This window comes from Arvicanthis niloticus, chromosome 13, assembly GCF_011762505.2.
Source record: "Arvicanthis niloticus isolate mArvNil1 chromosome 13, mArvNil1.pat.X, whole genome shotgun sequence".
NCBI classification, from domain to species: Eukaryota; Metazoa; Chordata; class Mammalia; order Rodentia; family Muridae; genus Arvicanthis; species Arvicanthis niloticus.
Window position 1 is genome coordinate 54,306,655 of NC_047670.1, and position 23,398 is coordinate 54,330,052.

The 23,398-nt window shown below is 50.4% G+C and overlaps 1 protein-coding gene across 3 annotated transcripts; it reads left to right on the forward strand.

The window, feature by feature from the left end:
• Positions 1–458: 458 nt before the first annotated feature.
• Positions 459–22,210, forward strand: Pick1 (protein interacting with PRKCA 1). Of its 3 annotated transcripts, none has more exons than XM_076911616.1 (14): positions 459–638; positions 1,010–1,138; positions 1,457–1,560; positions 2,394–2,505; positions 12,670–12,798; positions 14,290–14,356; positions 15,804–15,893; positions 17,626–17,679; positions 18,039–18,101; positions 18,763–18,896; positions 19,207–19,299; positions 20,143–20,193; positions 20,926–21,070; positions 21,468–22,210. In XM_076911616.1, the coding sequence occupies exons 3-14, from the start codon at positions 1,520–1,522 to the stop codon at positions 21,737–21,739; spliced, it is 1,251 nt and encodes a 416-aa protein (XP_076767731.1). In that variant the 5' UTR covers positions 459–638; positions 1,010–1,138; positions 1,457–1,519; the 3' UTR covers positions 21,740–22,210. The 3 variants fall into 3 exon arrangements, with proteins under 3 accessions (XP_076767731.1, XP_034372191.1, XP_034372192.1); XM_034516300.2 differs by having other exon boundaries at positions 623–638; positions 1,010–1,289; XM_034516301.3 differs by lacking the exon at positions 459–638 and having other exon boundaries at positions 932–1,138.
• Positions 22,211–23,398: the final 1,188 nt, after the last annotated feature.

Here is a 23,398-nt window from a genome sequence, read left to right on the forward strand (position 1 = left end):
TGTTGGTTCAAACTTTTGAGTGTCTGACCCTGTGTAGTTTATTTTAGGCATATTTAAACACATCATAAATTTGGTAAAATGTTTCCCAGTGATAATTAACTTGATAATGTGCACATCAAAGCTCAAAACATTGGGCTGGAGAGATGGCTCAGTGCTTAAGAGCACTGGCTGATCTTCCAGAGGTCCTGCGTTCAATTCCCAGCAACCACATGGTGGCTCACAACCATCTGTAATGGGATGTCTGAAGACAGCTACTATGTATTCATACACATAAAATGAATAAACAAATCTTAAAAAGCAAGCAAGCAAGCTCAAGACACGATGGGAAGCACTGATGTTTGTTGAGCCTCAGGAACATGGGGGCTGTCTCTTCAACAGGACTCCAGGGGCCATGGGACTAAGGAGGAGGTTTGGTGTGAGATATCCTTTGCCAAAATACCGAAGAAACATTTACTGAATGTTTGCGGGAAAAAGGTCAAATCTGAAAAATACAAAGCCCACTGAATATACCTTTCATGGCTCCGAGTTTAGCACAGATGTTCAAAGGATCCCAGACTGGCGGTAGGGGACCCAGGACCAAGATCTGGATCTTACACCAACTGTTATCATCTCTGAAAACAAGTTACTCCCTCTCTCAGGTACTTAATTTCTTTCTTTGTGAGACTGGGATTTTGAGGGAACCTTCCAGCACTGACGCTTTGTAGTGAAAGAGACATATAGGCTTTCCTTAGGAAGTGGTACTGAAAATAGGAAAGCAAAGGTCTTGAGGTTGGCAGTTCACTGAACTTGGCTGGCCCCAGGATGCTTCCGTTGCCCCGGCAACCGCCCGGCCTAAGTGGTCCCCAGAGCGCCGCTAAGGAAGCCGGGAAGAACTCTATCCTCCCCAAGATGGCGGCACGGCCAAGGGCGGGGTCTGGGGCCTCCAGCTTGTCTAGACCTTTTCTTCCTTCTCCTTTTTTTCACACTAACGGCGAACTTCCACCAACACTTGTTCTTTTTCCTGGTTCAGAGAATCCCGGAGCGGTGACAGAAAGGTTGCCTGCAGGGATTGGAGCAAATACCCAAAGGGAAAGGCGGGACTTCCGCGCCCGACCGGAAGTGACGCGACAGTCGCGGTCGCCGCCAGGTGGAACGGCAGGTGGGTTCAGGTGCCAGCCTGGCCCGGGCCTGGCTGTGGGACCGACTCTCTGGGTGAGCGACTGAAGCGGCTCCCAAGGGTCTGGAGACCGTGGGGGCTGGCTCCAGAATCCGAGCCCATCGCCCTGGCCTGGGGTCCTCCCCTGTACCAAGTAAGAATCACCTGCCCCCAACCCCCGCGCGCCCTTCCAGCCTGAGGCTCCCAGACCAGAGGGGAGGACCAGAGAGGCCTGCTGTCCCGGTGGGGTAGGGGTGGGAGCTTGAGGCTGGCATCTGGGCACTTCAGTTCCCTAAAGCCCTGTGTTCTTTTCTCCGTCAGACCCAGTTTCCTATTCCCCTCCCGAGCTGGGCACTTAGCCAGTCGGTCCCAACTCTTGGAACCATGTTTGCTGACTTAGACTATGACATCGAGGAGGATAAGTTGTGAGTATATTCTTCCCCAACACCCGAGAGCTGAGGGCCCAGGCCCCTTGTGTCCTTGGGTGTCCTAGCTCCACACACTTTTCTTCTCAGTGTTGAAGAGTAGAAATGGGCCCAGGCATCCTAGTAGTAGATCACTTGCAGGGGGTTGTGACAGGTCAACGGATAAACATGATTTGAGCCGGGTGAACCCTGAAGGCATTATCCAGGGTGGTCTGGGAAGGTGTTCTAAGGGGGCAACAGGGCCAGGTTTCAAAGGCTACATGGGAATATCACAAACAGGTCTTCCTCCCCAGCACAGATGATTAGTAAAGTAGATTTCAAAAATCATATTTGTCTGACCCTTAGAAAGAGTGGGCAGACCTCATGGCCGTGTGTGTTGTTAGTCCTGAATAAGAGGTGAGCAGCCGTTGCTTGTTAGGAAACTGGTCTTCAGTAACCAAGCTAACACCTGAGCCTGTTCACCACAAGACAGCCTCGGTTGTCTTGTGAATGCTGTGGTGTCTGAGCAGGAGGACGGCTGGAAAATAGTTAAGTAACTTCTAAAAAGAGGGCCTTGTCATGTCCTGCAAGTACCTGAGAAGGGTTACGAAGACGGAGCATGGTTGAATCTTTGAGTTTCCTTGGAGTTAAGTCCCATTGCAGATTTTTGGCAGCCCTGGGCTTTGACCCTACAGCCGCATGACTCTTGAACATGTTCTTGTACAAATGCTCTTTCTGGACGAGATAGGCAGAGCCTACTTTGTATAGGTTGTTGCAGCTTTTCTGGGCATGGGAGCCTGCTCCTTCCAGTCAGCCTTTCACCAGAATTCACTGTCGCTTGTTTCTCTTTCCAGAGGAATCCCCACTGTGCCTGGGAAGGTCACCCTGCAGAAGGACGCTCAGAACCTGATTGGGATCAGCATCGGAGGAGGGGCCCAATACTGTCCTTGTCTCTATATTGTCCAGGTATGAGACACACGGTGGAGGGCAGGGGTGGCGTGTTTTACCTCCCGTCTTCGGTATGACAGAAAGAGGTTTGTTTCTCCACTCTGAAAGAAACTAGTTCCAGAGGCTGGGAGATGGCTCAGTAAAGTGCTTGCTATGCAAGCTTGCTGAGCAGAGTTAAGTCCAGGCACCTATGTAAAACACCGATGGGCGTGTTTGTAACCATAGTACAGGGGAGCTGGATACAGGTGGCCTTAGGACACCTAACTTAATAGGTGAGTTCCAGGTTACAGAGACAGTGTGCACACAACCCTGACACCCCCAAACAAAGGTGGTTAATGCCTGAGGCCTGAAAGCAAAGAGTGACGACCTGCACACACATGTACACGCATACATACATACATGCATACATAAATGCACACAGACCTGCATTTGCCAAGAAAGGTCAATCTTGTTTCTTTAGAATTTTACAATTGTATTTGCATATGTGTTTACGATGTGTGTGTGTGTGAGTGTGGGTCTCTCATGTTAGTCAGAGGACAGCCCTCAAGAGTCAGTTTTCTGTGGTGAGATCCCACGTTTGAAATCAGGCCATTGGGCTTTTCTGACATACACTTCACCCAGCTGAGCCATCTCACCTGCTCTTGAGTGAGGCTGTCACCACTTCCTTTTCTGTCTGTTCTTCACTTCCCAGCTTGTTCTGTTCTGGCTACCTGATCTTGGCCTTACACGGTGTGTGTTCAACTGAAGTTAGTGCTGGTTACTGCCTGGCATGTGACAGATACTCAGTGTAAATGTCTTGAATGAGTCCGTTTGCCAACCAAAAAGGGAAGGCTATGAGATAACAGTGTCCCTGTTGGGCGTGGCAGCCTAACACCTGCCATCCCTGCACTTGGGAGGTGGAGGCAGCAAGGGTCAGCAATACAAAGGCATGCTTGGCTACAGTGAAGGAGTTTGAGACCAATGCGGGCTGCTGGAGACCCTGTCTCAGCAAACAGACAAAAGGAAGTAGTAGCTCAAGGTTCGTGTGTCAACGTCCCTGAATACTAGTGAGTTTCTTAATCACTCTGGGCCTCAGTTTTCTTAGCTGGTAAGTGAGGATTTAAAACTGTTACCCAGGTTTGATTCCCAGCACCCATATCAGGCAGTTCACAACTACCTGTAACTCAAGTTCCCTGGGAGCCTCCTGCTCCTGTGTGCATGCAGTACAAATATGTTCACTCACATACATACACATGAAATTTTAAACTTAAGTAAATATTGAAAACCCATATGGGGCTACATTTCTAAAGAAACAAAACCAAGTAAATTAATGACGTATGTAAGCACAAATGTTTTTGCGTTCTTGTGAAAATGGAACGGAATGGCAGTGGGGCCAGGTGCTTCCCCAGGTGGCAGCTGCGATGACTCCCTGCCATGCTAGTGAGAGGGGAGCAACTTCACGGGTCTGTGAGGAAGCTGACCTGGTCATCTGTCCACTGCAGTGCACGAGTTGGGCAGATCTGTCATGAGGCCTACTTCACCAGGTACCTGGTCAGTCAGGGACATTCCTGTAGCCTTGGAAGGATGCAGACTGTCCCATGTTGGGACACTCAGCTGAGAGCAGGCCTCAGGTGCAGACAAGGCACTGCGTCTCTGGAAGATCATCTGCTCTTACCTCTACCTTCAAGGGAGATTTGGTCTCCTCTGCCCCAGGAGACATGGAGAGGCCTTTCCTGGGTCCCCTGTACCTGCTCAGCCTCTGTGGCGTTCGTCTCCACCCCAGGTGTTCACTGCCCAGGATCTGGTTGTTGAATGAACTGCATCCTGACATGATGCATTTCTTCCGTTCGCACATAAGCAAGTCAAGTGCACAAAGGCCTGTGTCCAGCGGCAGTCCCTGCCCTTCATCTCCCCTGCTCAGATATGCACAAAGGCCTGTGTCCAGCAGCAGTCCCTGTCCTTCATCTCCCCCTGCTCAGATGTGCACAAAGGCCTGTGTCCAGCGGCAGTCCCTGCCCTTTATCTCCCCTGCTCAGATGTGGCTCCCACTTTTCCTGGTTGTGTTTGTTATGCCTTTAATCGTGTGTGTGTGTGTGTGTGTGTGTGTGTGCACTTGAATAGAGATGATCATGCAGAACAGAGGTGTCGAATCCCTTTGAAGTTGAACTCAGGTGTTGGTGAGTTTTTGGGTTTGTGGGTTCTGGGAACTAACTTTATTCTTCTGCAAGAATGGATGTACTTAATTGCTGAGCTGTCTCTCCAGGATTCCTGTCTTGTTTGCTTTCTTACTTTATCACTTTACTTTAGCTCAGGGATAGAGAGTTCATTCAACTCTTTTCTAAAGTCACAGATCTCCCCAGGATCCCAGCTTCCACTCATTACTGCTCTGACTCAATATTAACATCACAGATGATGTTCACGAAAGCTTTTCTAAGTCCCTGGCCAGCTCTGTGGAGGCACAGGAGATCAAGAAGGAACAGAAACAAGCCCACCCTTCCTTCTCCAGCACTTGTGCTGAATTTTCTAATGAACTGGTGTCTTTCTTTCTTTGTTTTTAAAATATATTTATTTTTATGTGTGTGGGTATTTTGCTTGCATGTATGTCTGAGCATATGTATACCTGGTGCCTGGGGAGGCCAGAAGAGAGCATCAGACCCCTGGGACTATGATTACAGATAGTTGAAAACTACCTTGTGGGTGCTGAGATTCAAGCCCAGGTCTTCTGGGAGAGTAATCAGTGCCCTTTGTTCTTGACTTTTTGTGTGTGTGAGAGACAGGGTCTCATGTAGCCTGGGCTGGCCCTGAACTACTGATCGTGACCCACCAGCTTCTCCCTCCCAAGTGCTAGCCTTACCAGTATGTGTGCTGCCATGTTCCACCCAGGATTTTCTTCTCAGCATCACCTCTTGTTACTTTCTTTGGTATTTCCTGCTCTTTGCCCTTGTGTGATCTTCTTGGTTTCTCAGATTTTTGTCATCTGTCCTCAGTCTAGTCTCTTGGGACCTCTGCTGTCCATTTTTCTTCTCTAGGGTTGGGAGACCTCCTTTTTCTTTCTCGTAGTGTTGTACCCTTATTCCTCAAAGTTAACAGGATCTCAAGTTCAGGAGTGAAGGTCAAAGGGCAGGAATGGCTCAGTGGGTGGGGTACATGTATATTGAGGCCCTGGGTCCATCCCCTACACTTAAAATAATACTAGGTTTGAAAATGAATTTCAATTAGAAATTTTGAAATTGTTTATATTTTAGATTAGTTTATTTTATGTGTTGAATGCTTTGCCAGCACCCATGTCTGTACACCATATACATGCCCATGTCTGTACACCGTATACATGCCCATGTCTATACACCATATACATGCCTAGTGCTCATGGAGGTCAGAAGAGGGCATCATCTGGAACTGGAGTGACAGATGGTTTGAGCTACCACGTGGGTACCAGGAATTAAACTCAGATCTTCTGCAAGTATAGGAAATACTCTTAACCACCAAGTGTTATAGTAATTATTTAAAAAGCAGCCGCTGGTCAAGCCAGCTATCTAAGCTGCGGCGGCTCTGCCTAGCTCAGCAGCCTGTTGTGTGGCCATGAGTGCCACAGCTAGAAATGGCCAGCCAGAAACACCAGCCTTGCCACCCATGAGACGCCAGCGTGGGAGATGGCTCTGCCAGTCTTCCATGCTGTCTCTGCAAGGCTGGGCATTACCCAGATTATCTCATCAACCACACAGGCTCGGTACAGATGAGACTCTAATGCTTAGATTATCCAAAGGCTTATATATTTGGTAATGATCAATAACAAGATGCCCTTACAATCAGAGGTATAACCCAATACCCAACCTAGATATACCAACTACCTTTGACTGCTACAGACAAGCGAACATCAGCCTCCATGTCCCCTCTCTTGTTCTCCTTCTCTTCCTAGCTCCTCCTCTTTCTTCCCCTCCTCCCTTACTTCTCTTCCTCTCCTTACTCCCCCCACCTTAGCTCCTCCTACAACTGAGTCATCTTTCTACTCCAAATTTTTATTCCTTAAGCAAATAAAGATTTTTAAGGCTGGTCTTGGTGTTGCACACCTTTAATCCCAGCACTTGGGAGGCAGAGGCAGAGGTAGGTAGATTGTGAGTTCAAGACCATCTTGGTCTTCATAGAGAATTATAGGACAGCCAGGGCTAGGTAGAAAGACCCTGTCTCAAAAAAAATCAACAAATCAATAAAGATTTTTTAAAACTCACTTATTTAGTGGAGGGGGCTCTTGTGTCTGTCCTATGTGTGTGTGTAGGTTAGAGAGTGGACAGCTTATGGGAATTGGTTCTCTTCTAACACTGTGTGAGTTTTGAGGAGATTGAACTAGGTCACCAGCTTTACCTGTGCCCCTTTACCTACTGAGCATCTGTCTCACTGGTCTTGGTGTATCATTCCATTGTCCACGGTCATTAGCGTGTGTCTTTCTTATTGGGACCTTTGCTTATGTGTGACTTACTCTTTTTTTTTTTTTTTTTTTTTTTTTTTTTTTTTTTTTTTTAATTTTATGTATATGAGTACACTGTAGCTGTCTTCAGACACACCAGAAGAGGGCATCGAATCCCATTACAGATGCTTGTGAGCCACCATGTGGTTGCTAGGAATTGAACCCAGGACCTCTGGAAGAAGAGTCAGTGCTCTTAACCACTGCTCTCCAGCTCGTGTGTGACATAGTCTTAGCCCTCAAGCCTTTGAAAAACTGGTCATCCCTGTGTCTCAGGTGTCACAAACCCTGTTTGTGTCTTAGAAAGTGACCTTTGGAAAGTGAAACTGGGTGTGAACTCACTGACACCGTCTCCTCAGCTCCAGCAGCCCCCATGGTCATCTCTGTCTCTGTGGTTTTGACTATTCTAGGGACTCTTGTAAGTGGAATTGGGGGTCTGTCTTACTTGGTGTGAGGTTAGAGTGTATCACGTTGTGGTCTCCTTTTGCTCTATTTGAGGTGAGTTTCCATGTGCCTGCCTGTGGTGGTGCTTTCCCAGGCTGGCCTTTGTCCTTCCAGGGTTCCCAGCACTCCTGCCAGGCTCTTGGCCATGCAAGGGTTTATTTCTAGATCTCTAGTCCCCTCTGCCAGTACCACACTGTTTTAATGACACCAGCTTTGTAGGAACATTTGAAATCAAGAAGTGTGAGTCTTCCAGCTTTATTATTTTTTTCTTAAGATTATTTTGGCCTTTCAAAGTTCCTTGATATTCTGTATGAATCTTAGGATTTAGATTTTTAGAATTTTTCTGACCACAAAAATGTCCCTTGCCAGGCGGTGGTGGCACACACCTTTAATCCTAGCACTTGGGAGGCAGAGGCAGGTGGATTTCTGAGTTCGAGGCCAGCCTGGTCTACAGAGTGAGTTCCAGGACAGCCAAGGCTATACAGAGAAACCCTGTCTCGAAAAACCAAAAAAAAAAAAAAAAAACAAAAAAAAAACCAAAATGTCCCAGGGAGTTCACTGCGTCTGCAGGTTGTGGTGGGTAGTACTGAAATCTTAATGTCACGTCTTCTCATCTGAGAGTATGGACCCTTTTGTTCAGGGCTGTGGCCAGGTGCCTGAGAGGAATGGTTAAGAGGAGATTAACCTTGGCTGCTTTCACAGGTCTCTCCATCAGAGCAGGGAGCACGTAGCTGAGCAGTCTCATCAGAGGAAGCTAGAGAACAGGAACACGGGTGCACTGTACTGGCTGCCTTTCTCCTCCCCCATCCAGCTCCAGCTGCCTCCCTTAATGGGAGCAACCTCACAGACACACAGAGGACCTTGGGGCTCCCACGGCACATGTGACAACAGGATGAGCTGCTCAGTCCTCAAGTGGACTGTTAGGATCTCACCAGCTCGACACCCACCTTAACCACAGCATCCACTCTGGCCCTGAGAGTCATAGTCATCTGACGATGCCAAGTGTATCAGCTATCTCTACAGATCTCCGTAGTCTTGGTTGTGTTTTTAACATGTTGTGTGTGTGTGTGTGTGTGTGTGTGTACACATGAACACGTGCCATGGCACGTGGATGGAAGTCAGACAACAGCTTGTAGTTGGTAGATTGTCAGGCATGGCAACAAGTGTCATCCTGATGACCCTTGCTTTGTTGAGCCAGGCTTTCAAGAGCCCAGACTGGCCTTGAACTTGCCATTAGCTGAGGATCCATTGAACTCTGATCCCCACCTTTATCTCCCAGTGGTGGGATTCTAGGTATGTGCAAATACATGCATACACACACACACACACACACACACACACACACACACACGTATGTATTTACACCTGTTTTTCTTTTTAGAGACAGGGTTTCACTGTGTAGTCCTGGCTGTCCTAGAACTCACTCTGTAGGCAGACTGGTCTCAAACTCAAAGAGATCACCTACCCCTGTCTCCCCAGTGCTGGGATTAAAAGGTGTGTGCTACCACTGCCTGGCTTCAATGTTGTTCTTAAAAACAAAACAACCCAAGTTTAAAGTTTCTTCTGAGATGAAAGGCAAACCCTTAGCTGTGAGTGTCTATAAAATTGAATAAAGGTCACGTTGCCATGCCCCTGAGATAGATACACTATCCCACAGTAAATGCTCTGTTCCATGCGGGAGACCCCAGACATGGGAGATGCAGTAAATCAGCAGTGCGAACGTTAGTGCCTCCAGCCCTATGGCTGCCGTCTGTGGCATATGGCAGCACGATCTGCACTCCACAGGGCTTGGGCAGCCTTGCCATTTGTATCCCATGGGGCCTCGCTTTGAGGTGCTGGAGACTCTGCTTCCTGCCTGTAACTATCCTCAGCAGATACTCCATATTCTGGTGTCTTTAACATCTAGCATTTCCTGTGCATCTTCAGTGTGACCCTCATGCTGCCCTCTCAGGATTCGCCTGCAGGAATCCCAATCCTGTCACAATGGTCAGGCTTCCCTTGAAAACTACATGCATCCCTGTTGCAGTATCTATCTACAAAACCAGCATTGTGTGGATGAGACCAGACTACAAGTCAAGGTCTGTCTGTCTCTGTCTCTGTCTCTGTCTCTGTCTCTCTCTCTCTCTCTCTCTCTCTCTCTCTCTCTCTCTCTCTCTCTCTCTCTCTCTCTCTCTTTTTTTGCTTATCAAAACAGGGTTTCTCTGTAGCCCTGGCTGTCCTGGAACTCACTCTGTAGACCAGGCTGGCCTCGAACTCAGAAATCCGCCTGCCTCTGCCTCCCAAGTGCTAGGATTAAAGGCGTGAGCCACCACTGCCGGCAAGCAAAACCTTTCAAATGAGTTAAACCTTTATACTCTTGAGCCTACCATGGATGGCCACTTAGGTTACTCTTGCTATGATAAAACACTATGACCAAAGCAACTCGGGAGGAAAGGTGGGCAGGAACCTGGAGGCAGGAGCTGATGCAGAGGCCATGGAGGATGGTGCTTACTGGCTTGCTCCTCATGGCTTTCTCAGCCTGCTTTCTTATAGAACCCAGGACCACCAGCCCAGGGATGGTACCACCCACAATGGCCTAGGCCCTCCCACATCTATCACAAATTAAGTAAATGCCTTACAGCAGTGGTTCTCAGCCTTCCTAATAGGCTGCCACCCTTTAATACAGTTCTTCATGGTGTAGTAACCCCCAGCTATAAAATTATGTTGTTGCTACATCATAGCTGATTTTTCTTCTGTTATGAATTGTAGTGTAAATATTTGAAATGCAGGTTATCTGAGATGCAGCCCCTGAAGGGCTGGTGACCCAAGGCTGAGAACTGTCGCCCTGTAGGCTCACCTACAGCCCACTGCTCTGGAGGCATTTCAGGGAATCGAGGTTCCCTCTTTTCAGAAAGCTCTACCTTGTGTCAAGTTGACATAAACCAGCTAGCACAGCTGGAGTCTGCCAACACCTTAGATGTCACCAAAGCATCCTTCCTAGCTTCCCAGCTGTTTAGTGGCATAATCTTTCTTTTTAGTTTTATTTTAATTAATTAGTTTATTTATTTTTGAGACAGGTTCTGTCTGTAGTAGTTCTGGCTGGCCTGGTTACAAATACCCACCTGTCTCTGACTCTGTGTTTATATTAAAGGCATATGCCACCATGCCTAGCCATGCCCAGCCACGCCCAGCTTAATGATAGAGTCATTTAAGCACCAGTTTATTTTCTGGGCAAATATATTTTCCAGACCCTCCTGCTCTGCAGTTAAATTTTTACCGTAAATTTGACTAACACAGCCAGTGACATCCACAAACTGGCTTGAAATACAGCCACTACCTGAAGCTCAGCCTACAAAGTCTTAGGACACAGAACAAATCTGGATAAATTCTTTCCCAGAATACAGTATGATCTGCCTTGATTACAACTGAAACAGTCTTCACTGTCTACATGACAGTCTGTTGTCCCAAGCTGCCACCAGGACTGTCCCCTGGGATAAGTTACCACATCTGGGGCTTCTCTAGCTTGTACCTCCCAGCTTTTCTAATTTCTCCTGCAAACCACGCTTAGTCTTTCTTAGTCATAGCAATGACTTCACCTCCCTAGGACCTGTCTTCTGTGTTGGGCAAAATCATTGCAGTGACAGCATCTTCAGGAAACTTGGAAGGAAGGGAGGAAGCTTCTCATTTTGGTTCTGTCATATTGCCCACGTTTACGGCAGGCTTCTTCACTCAGTCCTTTCTCCCAGGAAACACCTTCCCTGAATACTCGAGGGGCTTCAGCAGACTTTCTACAGTCATGCTGACAGTCTAAAGCAGCCACCACCAGCACCCATCAGCAGCTTGTGTCGGCAAACTCTCTACACTCATGCTGACAGTCTAAAGCAGCCGCCACCAGCACCCATCAGCTGCTTGTGTCGACTTTCAGCCATGTCCCAGAGTTCCATTGCCCGCCACTCCCATCACTGCTTGTAGTATTTGTAATATGATCTGAAGGCTGATAAATGCTTACCTTCACTTCATTTTCCCTTGTAACACTGTAAAAACATGAAGTGTCCTTTAAAGGTGGTTTTTTTTAGAAGAGTTAGAAACTAGAGGTGACACAGGAGCCAGACATGGTGACTCATGTTATTGGGAGGCTGAGGCAGGAAGTTTGCTAGTTCAAGGCCAACCTGGGCTACAAAGTCAGACCCTGTCTCAAAACCAGCTGAGAGGTATAGAATTACTGCAGGTCAGTTTGATGTTTCTCTAGCTCCTCTCTGATCCAGTTTGTGCTGCTCTTTGTGTGTGCCTCCTGCCTCTGTGTGTGAACCCCTTGTATGTGTGCCCCTGCATCTATGTGTAGATCCCATATCTGTGTGAACCCCATGTATGTGTGCCCCTGCATCTCTGTGTAGATCCCATATCTGTGTGAACCCCATGTGTGTGTGCCCCTGCATCTATGTGTAGATCCCATATCTGTGTGAACCCCATGTATGTGTGGCCCTGCATCTATGTGTAGATCCCATATCTGTGTGTGAACCCCATGTGTGTGTGCCCCTGCATCTATGTGTAGATCCCATATCTGTGTGAACCCCATGTATGTGTGGCCCTGCATCTATGTGTAGATCCCATATCTGTGTGTGAACCCCATGTGTGTGTGCCCCTGCATCTATGTGTAGATCCCATATCTGTGTGAACCCCATGTATGTGTGGCCCTGCATCTATGTGTAGATCCCATATCTGTGTGTGAACCCCATGTGTGTGTGCCCCTGCATCTCTGTGTAGATCCCATATCTGTGTGTGCCTCCTGAATCTGTTTGGACCCCATGTCTATGTATATGAACCCTATTTCTGTGTGTGCCCCCTGCAACTGTGTGTGGATCCCGTGTCTGTGTTTGCACTCCTGCGTCTTCATCTGTGTCCCCAGTCTGTGTGTTCTCCAAAGCTGTCTCTTTGCTGTTATCAGCAAACAGCTCATCTTTGACAGAAAAGCCACCTCATAGCCAGTGAGCACAAGTCCCATTGAAGGAACTAGGAGAAGGGCTCACAGGCATAGGGGCCTTGCTCAGAGTAACCCTGGGTTGTTCTCTGGAGACAAAGCAGGTGCTAGAATTGTTAAACACTGTCGGGAAGCCCAAGAGGTGGTGACAGTGGAGGGCAGCTGTGAACCGTGAGGACCAGTGGGTTTCCACGGGCAAAGTCTCAGCTGTCACAGCTTGCCTTCCATCCCCTTCCCAAGAATGGGGAGGTTTTCCCTTTGCTGGCACTACCTGAGGTGGAAGGAGGGCCTGCTCAGGTCCCAAGTTCCGCTCCATTGTTCCTTACTTCCTACACATCTGCAGGTATTTGATAACACGCCTGCAGCCTTGGACGGCACTGTGGCAGCTGGCGATGAGATCACTGGGGTCAATGGCAGATCAATCAAAGGAAAAACCAAGGTAGAGGTGGCGAAGATGATTCAGGAGGTGAAGGTAAGATGGTTATGGGAACAGCTGGAGTATGAGACACAGGCTGTCAGGTCCCTGCTGAGCCACCCAGGCTGTCGGGGGCCTAGCCGGTTTAGGGTTCACTGCCTGTTACTTATATAGCATTGTGAGGGACACACTGGGTCTCCTGGACTCTGGGCTGCTCTGAGCTCCCAGGGCTGCAGAGCACTCAGATGAGCTGTGATGCCAACAGTGACTTCACTGGCTCAGTAGACTCGAGTGACCACAGCTGGGCCATGTTTGCCCTAGAGTTTTGTGGGAGGGACTACTTGCCAAGTTCTCCAAGGACTTGAGGCGGTGGAGAACCCCGAGCTCAGGCATTGCTGGTCCAGATGCAGCCCACATCCTTTCTACCTGCTTCTTCCTCACGCTGGATCTTCCACTGAAACCCTTGCTCTTTGCTGAGTCCTTGTCACTCACAAAAGAAGCATGGCCTGCTTGCCCTTCCCTGACAGTTCAGCCACTGGAGACCCTTGAGGAAACTTCTGAGAGCCTTGTGAGGGGGTGCAAAGCCACAGAGGATAGGCAGTCCCAGTGTCAAGGGGAGAGTCAGCTTATGTAGAGTTGGACCTAGAGCCTGAGGCCCCAAACCCTGGCTGGGCCAGTACTCTCCCTTCTCATTGGTACCCTCCAAGGCTCCAGGACCAGTCCTTACTGTCCCCTGCCGTGTGTGTGTGTGTGTGTGTGTGTGTGTGTGTGTTGAAATTTGGATTTATTTTATGTGCATTTTGTCTGGAAGTATGTATTTGGAAGTACATTTGTACTTGCTGCCCTCAAAGGTCAAAGAGGTCATCAGATCTCCTCGCTTGAAGTTCCAGATGGTTGTGAACCACAGTGTGGGTATAGAGAACTGAACCCAGGTCATATGCAGGAGCAGCAGGTGTTCTTAACCACTGAGCCATCTCTTCAGCCCTCATTGCCCCTTCTTGCTTACACTCAGACAGCCATTGCTCTGGCGTTCTCTGTCACATTCTTATCCTGTTCCTAAGTCATCCTGGTACTTAGTCCTCACTGAGAACTAAGAGGTTACCTCTGTAGTCCCGCCTCCCCTTGTGCCTCTTTAGGCACCAGATAGACCAAGGAGGGGCTCAGAGCTCAAGACCATGTCAGTCCCAAGGGATCCTTCACACCCTACCCCTGACTGACCATGTTGGCTCGATTTGTCTGTGCTGTGGGTGTAAAGTTTTCAGTCCAGGTTTGATGTGAGTAGATTCAGTCACAATCTCAAAGGTCTTAGGATTGCAAGCACTAGAGTGACCATGGTGGTCTCCCATGTGCAGATGTCCTTTCCTGAGCAGTCACTAGAACATGGGACTAAGTGAATTCCCAAGTCACTCTACCTTTCCTCCTGGTCCTTGAGAAGCCCTGCTCTTTTCTTTCTGGTTGGTGTTCTAGAGCCAGATGTGTAGGAAGTAGTTTCTGGGGGGCTGGAACCAGGGGGCCACTGTCCTGATTGTGTCTGTGCTGCTCTTGTAGGGGGAGGTGACCATCCATTACAACAAGCTGCAGGCGGACCCTAAGCAGGGCATGTCCCTGGACATTGGTAAGACAGGCCAGAGCAGCCATGTGCCAGGGGCTCTGGCTTTTTCTGTCCAAGCTAATCCCAAAGGCTGGGAGGAGCCAGGTGCTCTCCTTGTAGCTATTCACAGGCCCCTGGCCCTGCATGCTCACTGCCCTGTATTTTACACCCTCCACTGCCAGACCTTGACCTGTGTGTCATGTCCAATTTTAATCCCCCTCCTCCATGGCCTTTCCTGCTGTGTACTTTTGGGAAGACATGTGGTGCAAACTGGACCTTATGATGTGTGTCTTAGATAGGGTTTTATTGCTGTGAACAGACGCCATGACCAAGGGAACTTTTATAAAGACAACATTTAATTGGGGCTGGTTTACAGTTTTAGAGGGTTAGTCTATTATCGTCATGGCAGGAAGCATGGCAGCCTCCAGGCAGAACATGGTACTGGAGGAGCAGAGAGTTCTGTATCTTGATCTGAAAGCAGCAGAAGGAGACTGTATGACACTGGGCATAGCTTGAGCATAAGAGACCTCCAAGACAGTCCCTACAGTGACACACTTCCTCCAACAAAGCCACACTTCCTAATAGTAGGTCAAGCATTCAAACACATGAGTCATGGGGGCCATACCTATTCAAACCATCACATGTGCTTTTTGGCAACTTGCCTGTGTCTAGAAAGGCAAGGTCTTGCTTCTGCAGAAGCCTTGACACAGCAACAATTAGCTGCCAGCTCCTCTGAATCTACTTGGCAAAGAGAGACAGGCTTGTCAGTCTCCTGGCAGAACACCCATACTCACCTACAGCCCACAGCCCTTTAGGATAGAGACTAAGGACAAATGAGCTCACCAGGGGTTTCTCTGTGTAGCCCTGGCTGTCCTAGAACTTGCTCTGTAGACCAGGCTGACTTTGAACTCAGATCCCTCTGCTTCTGCCTCCCAAGTGCTGAGCTTAAAGGCGTGCGCCACCTCCCTGGTCTGATATTCTTGCTATTGAGCAGTTTGATTCCAGCCCAGGACCTGTTCCAAGATCTTACTTAGCTGGTTACGTGGAGTGACCAGCCAGTGGCACTCAGTGATGCCCATTACTCTGAGGTAATCAGTGGAGTCTTTACCTTGGCACAGATGATCTCATGCTGGTTGGAAGAGGAGGGATAGGGCCTTCTCTGTCTGGCCTGTATGCCGATACTTGGCGCACACAAGCTCTGAGCTCTCGCTGACATCAGTACCAGAGGGCAGGTCCCAGTCTTTGTGCTGAGGACTTCATGTTTACCTCTCCAGCTCCTCCAAGTGGGGGCTGAGTAGGACAAGTAGCCTAGGATAGACTGCTCTGAGCCCTTGCTTCCTAACTGCTCCAAGCACCACGCCTAGGCTTGTCTTCTTCCACCTACTGGCCCACTCAGTGAGGCAGCTGTGATGGGGCTCGGCCTAGATGGCCTGGCCAGCAGCAGACTCATTGGCCCTTTCTCCTGCCCCAGTGTTGAAGAAAGTCAAGCACCGGCTAGTAGAAAACATGAGTTCAGGCACAGCTGATGCCCTGGGCCTAAGCCGCGCCATCCTGTGTAATGGTAAGTCCTCCTTCTACCCACTGGCTCAGCTCCCATCAAGCTAATGGGCATGATAGCGTTCATCTGCCTCAATTGGGACAGCCAGGTCACACCTCTGTATCCCTGGGATCCTCTTCAGCTTCCCAAGAGCTACTACAGCTGTCAGCTTTGGGCTTTTAGGTCACCATCAAGGGGTGAGGGACAATGCAGACTTGGGAGGATAGATGCTTCCTTCCAGCTTGGATGCCTGGCCAGCATGAGCCCCACTCCTGCCTGCATGCTCCCTGTACAGCCTACACACTTGTCCTGCTCTGTGCTGTCCTCCTCAGTCTTGCCCTTGACCAGGAGGTGGCGCTGCTGTCCTTGTCTCCACTTCCTCTGCCTGTGCTCAGAGAAGCCATGTGCAGGCAAGGCACTTTACACATGAACTGGATGTCTCCCCAGGAGGCTGATGGAACCCGTGGTCCTGCTCCTGCCGTTGCCAGCCTATGCTTATAAATAGCAGTGCTATGCATGTACGCGGGGAAGATAAAAATACCCATATAAACTGTGGGCTCAGCTGGGCACACGATCTTTATTGGCTGGGAGAATGGGGGTGGGGCCTGAGCATGTTCCAAATAGGGTACAAAGTGGCGGCTGCTATTTTCAGCCTCGTGGTGCCTATAAATCCTTGTTACTGTAGTCACCGTGCATTGAGATGAAATTAGAACTGGTTGTTGTTTCCCCTGAACCTTGCAATTTCCCTAGCTGTAAATAGGATTTCTAAAATTGAAGATGTCATGATGTCCCATGACCCAGCTAAAAACAACTGCCTGCTGGCCATGTGCTTATGCTCCGGGGAGCCAGGACATAGATAGAGGCTGTGGACCACAACAGCCTCTTCCACCTCCTGAAGGCCTCCGAGATGCACACCTTCCCTACTCTCCCATCCCTAGCCCTTCACACAGCACGCTTTCCTGCCCAGAGAAAAGCCTCTGCCTCTGCCTGTGCGAAGTCCCTCCCCTCCCCTCCCCTCCCCTCCTGCTTAAAAGACCCTGCCTGAAACCACACCAAAGAGCACCAAAACATGGTGAGCAGGATTCTGTGTAGACAGGCAGGGCCGCATAACTTTAGGCCAGCTGCCCTACCTCTCATCCCTCAGCTTTCTCTGTAGGATGAGGCAAAGTGGTCCTTGCCCCCAAGGGCAAGCTGGAGAAGGGCCAGTGGTTATCAGGGACCATAAGTGTTCCTGGCACACAGAAAGGTGACTCAGTGTGGCTGCAGGTACTCTTGGGCCAGTACCTGGCCTGGGCAGAGCCTAGAGCTCCTCACCCTCTCATGAGAGGTGTATGTACTTATCCACAGGTGAGGATATATCCAGAGCTGGGGAGGTCCTTTGCTGCACTTGAAGCCCCAAGGGCAGGACCTGGATCTTGGTTTTACCACAGTCACTCCCCAGACGTAGGATGAGGAGTTTAACTTTAATTGGGCATGTTAATTAGGTGAGCCAAAAGGGGCCGTTGATTGCTGAGCCTCAACCCTTTGGGTCTTGGTAGTCAGCCTCGGGGAGGAAGTGACCAAGTGAGGGAAGAGACCTCGGCTAGCTTTAGGGGTATATAATCCAGTGGTTTTTAGTAAGGCAGAGGGAATAGGGGATAGGTAAGGCTGGCCAGAGCCTCTTCCTAGCCTCCCCTCTCTCAGCTGGCCCCTGCAGGGCTGTTGTCGTCCTTCGGCTTGCTGAGCCCACAGATGCCCCTGTTCTTGACCTCCACAGATGGGTTGGTAAAGCGGCTAGAGGAGCTGGAGCGCACTGCCGAGCTATACAAAGGTGCGTAGGAGTCTCGGCAGAGACATGCCTGACGTTGCTCTGTCCTGGCCACTCTGTCTTAGACAGTGGCAGTGGGGCAGGGGAACTACCTAGAAAATTTGGGGAACAGTAAATGTTTCAGGTGCCCCTTAAATTTCTGCACTACCAGAGAGAGCCCCTAAGAGGCTATCATACATAATCCCAGTTGCCTGTCACATGGGATCTACATAGGGGTCCAACTCAGCTTTTATCCCTAGGCATTGGGGAAAAGCCTGTGGACCTAGTACACAGTGGGGACCTCGGGTAGGTTGCAAGGCTGGGGGCCAATGTGATCTCTGACTTGGGTCTTTGTCTTCTGTCACCTGGCTCTCTTCCCACAGGGATGACAGAACACACCAAGAATCTCCTACGGGCCTTTTATGAGCTGTCACAGACCCACCGGGGTAATGGCTTCCCCACACATGCCATGTGGTTCTGCAAACCCCTGTCCCTCAAGACTCAGTAGCACTTAACAGTGAGGTGTGGCCAGCTTCCTCTCTGGGCCCTTCTCATCCCCACACTAAAGCCAGCACGCTGCTCTGACCCAGTCTGATGCTGGGTGTGGCAGTGTGACCATGAAGCATATGGTCCAGCTGGCTTTACGATGCCCTGTCTCACTGCTACTTACAGTGCGGGCGGCTCCTTTTTAAGTTGTGTCTCTTCAGTCCCATGGTGGGTAGGAGAGACACAGCCCCATTTATAGGCCAGGAAAGGAAGTCCAGACAGGAAGTGGGCCCAGAGCTCATGGTAGCAGAGCTGTCATTCAAACCTGGGTGTCCGGACTCTCAGCCTAGTGCTCTGCTCTCAACTAGCATGAACACCTTAGGTTCCCACTCAGGCTTTTGTCTGGTGACTGAGGGAATAAAAACTAGCTCCTCTGGGAGTCTAAGCCTAGAGTGAGGGTGCAGCTCCTTAGGAGTATGGCCCAAGCCTCTTGAAGATGTAACCCCCTTCAGATGTAGACCCCAGAAGACCTTGGCTGGCCGGGCCCCTGTCCTTCTGCCCAGCAAACCCCTGGCTTCTCTATGGGTCAAGTGGGGTCTTCAAGACAAACTTGTCATGCAGCCTTTGGGGACGTGTTCTCCGTGATTGGGGTGCGGGAGCCGCAGCCAGCAGCCAGTGAAGCCTTCGTGAAGTTTGCCGATGCCCACCGCAGCATTGAGAAGTTCGGCATTCGGCTACTGAAGACCATCAAACCGGTGGGTCTTTCAGTACAGCGTGCCCCACTAGCCAAGGCAGGAGCGGTAGCTTAGCACAGGAGGGATTCTGGGCTGAGTCAGGTGCCAGATGCAGACACTAGCTTTGTCACCTCTGTGGCCAACTATCCATCAGTCACTGCTGCCCTGGGTCCCTGTTGAACTCAAGACTGGTTTGAGCGTTGTTCTGTTGCTGAGTCACAATATGTCCTTGAGTTGACGTACTCTTCTAACCTTGACACATGCCCTTTGGCTTGTGCCCAAATCCACTGGAAGGCATGACACATCAGTGCCGTTTGTCCTACCTTCCCAGATGCTGACAGACCTGAACACATACCTCAATAAAGCCATCCCTGATACACGCCTCACCATCAAGAAGTACCTGGATGTGAAGTTTGAATACCTGGTGAGTGGACTGCAGTATCTGACCAGCTGAGGTGAACCCACCCTGGAGGCCAGCCATAAGGTCAGCAGGCAGGCTGGGCCCAGACCTCAGCTGAGTAAGGCCTGTGGGATTAAAGGCCTGACTAGACAATCAGGAGGAGCCTAGACTCTGCATCCCACACCAAGGAGCTCCCAGCTGCCTAGAGCCTGGGGTGCAGACCCACCCCTATTCTGTGTCGTTTCTGCTCCTTGGGTCTTATTGCCTCTAGCAGCAGCTCAGACTAGGTTTAGGAAAAGGATGTTTTAAGTCCTAGATGATAAGTTGATGCTCAGAGGAGGTAAGAAAATGATGTGTTGAATATTCAGGCTTTTTGCTGCAGCTCCTCTTAGAGTCCTGACTTGGTAGGCCTATACCCAGCATGTCTTCAAGGAGCTGCCCAGCTCTATTGTCTGGCTAGCACCACCACATACAGTATCTTTGGGGTTTGGTTTCAGACATTTCCTATTCTTGAGATAGAAAGGCCTTGTGCATGCTAGGCAAGTGCTGCCCCCCTGAACCATACCCTCCAATCCCCAGAGCGTCTCCTGAGACTTGAATCTGATTGCTTTTGAATTTCTCAAGCCTTCAGGCCTTTGTACCCTCCCAGAGGAGTGCCTCATACTCCTGGTCCCCATTTCCTGGGCCTCCATGCTTGCTTCCAGCCTTTCCTATGGTCCTGAACCTGGTGGCCTATATGGTTGCTCTCTCAGTATGACCTGAGGTCATAGGGAGGCGTATGTAGCAGGGGGAGTTGGGAACACGAGGATGGGCGTCCAGGAAGCTTGGCCGCTGACTTGCTGGCCTCACCCATTCCGTCCCATCCAGTCGTACTGCCTGAAGGTGAAGGAGATGGACGATGAGGAGTACAGCTGCATTGTGAGTACCAAAGGGCCCCTCCCCTGCTGCCCTCAGAAGGGCTGTCAGGGATGCTGGGCATGTCAGCCATCCTGGGGGCTTAGCTGGACTGTACTTAGAGTTTGAGGCTGTCAGCTTATTCTGCCTTGGTGTACCTGCTAGTTGGTCATGAGGTAATTTCCCAGATCTGCTCTAGTTCAGGTACCCCAAGTTTGTGAGGTACCTATGGGAAAAAGCTAACAGTTCTCTTATGAACTATGCTTTGATTTTAAAAAGAAAAAAAGTTGGTTTATTTATTTATGTGTATGAGTGTTTTGCCTGGTGTATGTGTTCGTTTGTGTGGCTGGTGCCTTTGGAGGTCACAAGAGGGTGTTGAAACTAAAACTACAGACAGTTGTGCATGACCATGTGGGTACTGGTGACTGAACCCAGGCCAGTACAAGAGCAACGACTGTTCTTAACCACTCTCCAGCCCCTGGTTGTTTTCTGTTCATTGTTTCTATTTTGTTATGTGTTTGAAGTCAGGGTCTATCCTTTGACCAATATTCATTTATTTCATGTGAGCTGTGTTTATGTTTCTGTGGTTGATTTTTCTCCCTCCAAAGTTACTGCTTTGAGCTTCTGTCCATCAGTGGCATCTGAAAGCCCATTGTGGTATAGCTGTGAGCTGGGCCAGCCTACAGCCTTCCAGCCCCACCTGTCCCTGGGAGGCCCAGGTCCACCCAAGGGCGCTGACAAGCTTGCCTGCCCCAGGCCCTAGGAGAGCCGCTCTACCGAGTGAGCACGGGCAACTATGAGTACCGCCTGATCCTGCGCTGCCGCCAGGAGGCTCGAGCCCGCTTCTCCCAGATGCGCAAAGATGTGCTGGAGAAGATGGAGCTCCTGGACCAGAAGCACGGTGAGGCTGCGTTTGGGGCTCTGGAGGCCCATGCTACCCTAAGTGATCCTTTCCCAGCACTTAGCCCCAGGGTGGTGCCATGAGACCCAGAGAGGGTCGTCTCCCCAAGATCCTAAGACCAGGCCCTGGCAGGAGTCCACCTAGAGCCTGGCTGGGTTGGGGACAGAGCTGGAGTCCATGATCTGCTCACTCAGGCAACCTTTTTTGTTTCCTGAGCTAAGAGTTTGGAAGGCTTAAGTGGCCAAGTAGGCCGGAAGCCTTTGGCTGTGCCCCTTTTTACCCTTCCTAGGCCTGGGGCACAGGAAGTGTCCCAGCAGGAAGGCCAAACCAGCTCTAGGTCTTTCCTGAGAGGAAGTAGTCATAGTCACTGGGCCTGTCTGCTCACCTCCTGCCCCAGTCCAGGACATCGTGTTCCAGCTGCAGCGCTTCGTGTCTACCATGTCCAAGTACTATAATGACTGCTATGCAGTGCTGCGGGACGCCGACGTCTTCCCCATTGAGGTGGACCTGGCCCACACCACTCTAGCCTACGGTCCTAACCAAGGCGGCTTCACTGATGGAGAGGATGAGGATGAAGATGAGGAGGATGGCGCAGCTAGGGAAGTGTCTAAGGATGCACGTGGGGCCACTGGGCCCACGGACAAGGGTGGAAGCTGGTGTGACTCCTGAGTGCCCCCTCAAGTGGACCTGGGGGGCAGGGTAGCGGGAGGACCACAGTGGGAGTGGGGCGGGGCCACTGTAGGACAGCGAAGGCATATAGTGGCGCATAAAGCCTGCTGGCTCGGGGCGCCTGCCTCCCTGTTCCTCTGTCCTCGAACAGTGAACCCAGGCTACAGCCTGGGACCTGGACTCTAGCTCCCATCCTTCCTTCCCACCTCCCAGCTAGAGGGAGAGCTGGGCCTCGGACAGAAAAGAGAAGGGGCTGGAGCAGGCAGAGCACAGGACCTGCCCCTGTGAGCACCTCGGTGGTGCCAAGCCTGCAGGGAATGGGAGCCGGGCAGACATCCGAGGCTGGGGCCAGTGTACCAAGGCGCCCCGAGTCCATGTGCACACCTCGGCAGCCTATATTTATTTGTTTCTGGCTTAGCCTCAAGGGCTGGAAGCTGGGCCTGTATTGAATAAACAGAAACCCAGACAGAATGGATGGGCTCCTTGCAATGGCTCAGATCCTTTGCAGCCAGATCTCAGCTGCCTCCTGGGTCATGAGGGAGGGTGGGATACAAAACTTAGGCAATTCCCTCTGTGTCCATCATTCATCCTCCGCAGTGCCTACAGGAGCAGCTCTGGGGTTGAGGCTCAGGGTAGCATCTTGCTCAGAACCACACATTTTGAGAACAGTGGGCGCTGCAGCTTGAGTCTGGGTCCTGGAGCCTTGACTGTCCCCTGCTTCAGCATCATCAAGCACTCTTAACCCTTCTGTGTTCCTGGTTGTAAAATTTGCCATTGGGCAAGGGGGCAGAACAGACACTGGTCAAGGTCATACAGGGATAGCTGGGAGACTAGGAACACGTGTTCAGTTCAGAGCCCAAGGGCGCAAGGGAGCTGCTGACATCGTTATGTTTTGTCTGCCTGGCTGTGTGCAGCTCATACTGCACCCCTTACTCTCAAGTGCCCATTAGGACAGGGCATGGCCATCTTGAGAGCATAAGGGCAAGGGCCTGTGAGGTGGCAGGGTCCAGAGTGGAAAGCTCTTTGCTGCAGCTTTGGGCTGCAGTCCCGTAGAAACCTTGGTGGGATATCCGGGCAGGAGCTGGAGGGAGAGAGAGACTCACATCTATCTACCTGGGGACCAACAGCGCTGTCTAGCCACACTGAAGGGGCATCCAGTGGGTGGACAAAGGGAGAAACCAAAACCCAAAGCTTGGGACCCAGTAACAATCCCTGTGTAACCCTGGGCTGATTTCTACCCTCCTTGTGCATCAGTTTGCCTGTCTGAAGCATGGGTAAATTCCACCTCATTGGAAGGTTAGGAGATTTGATAAGGTACATTCATAAGGGCTCCCAGTAACACCTGTAAGCACTGTTAAGTGCATAGACATGATGCTATCCCTTCCGGTGTGGGGAGCCATAGTTGAGTGTAAACCAACTAAGCAATTGTCATGGCTGCGTTCCCCCAACCTTCCTGCCACTTGGAAGAAATGAGGCCCAACTGGGACCAGTAGCTGGGAAGGGGCCATTTGTGAGAGGGACTCTGCTGAGGTCCCCTAGCTACATAGGAACTGGGAAGGAGACAGGAGTTTCATCATTAGTGTCAAAGTGCAAGTGTTAGGTATAGTAGTGGATGCTGTAATCCTGGCACTTGAGTGGCTGAGGCAGAATCTCTCATGG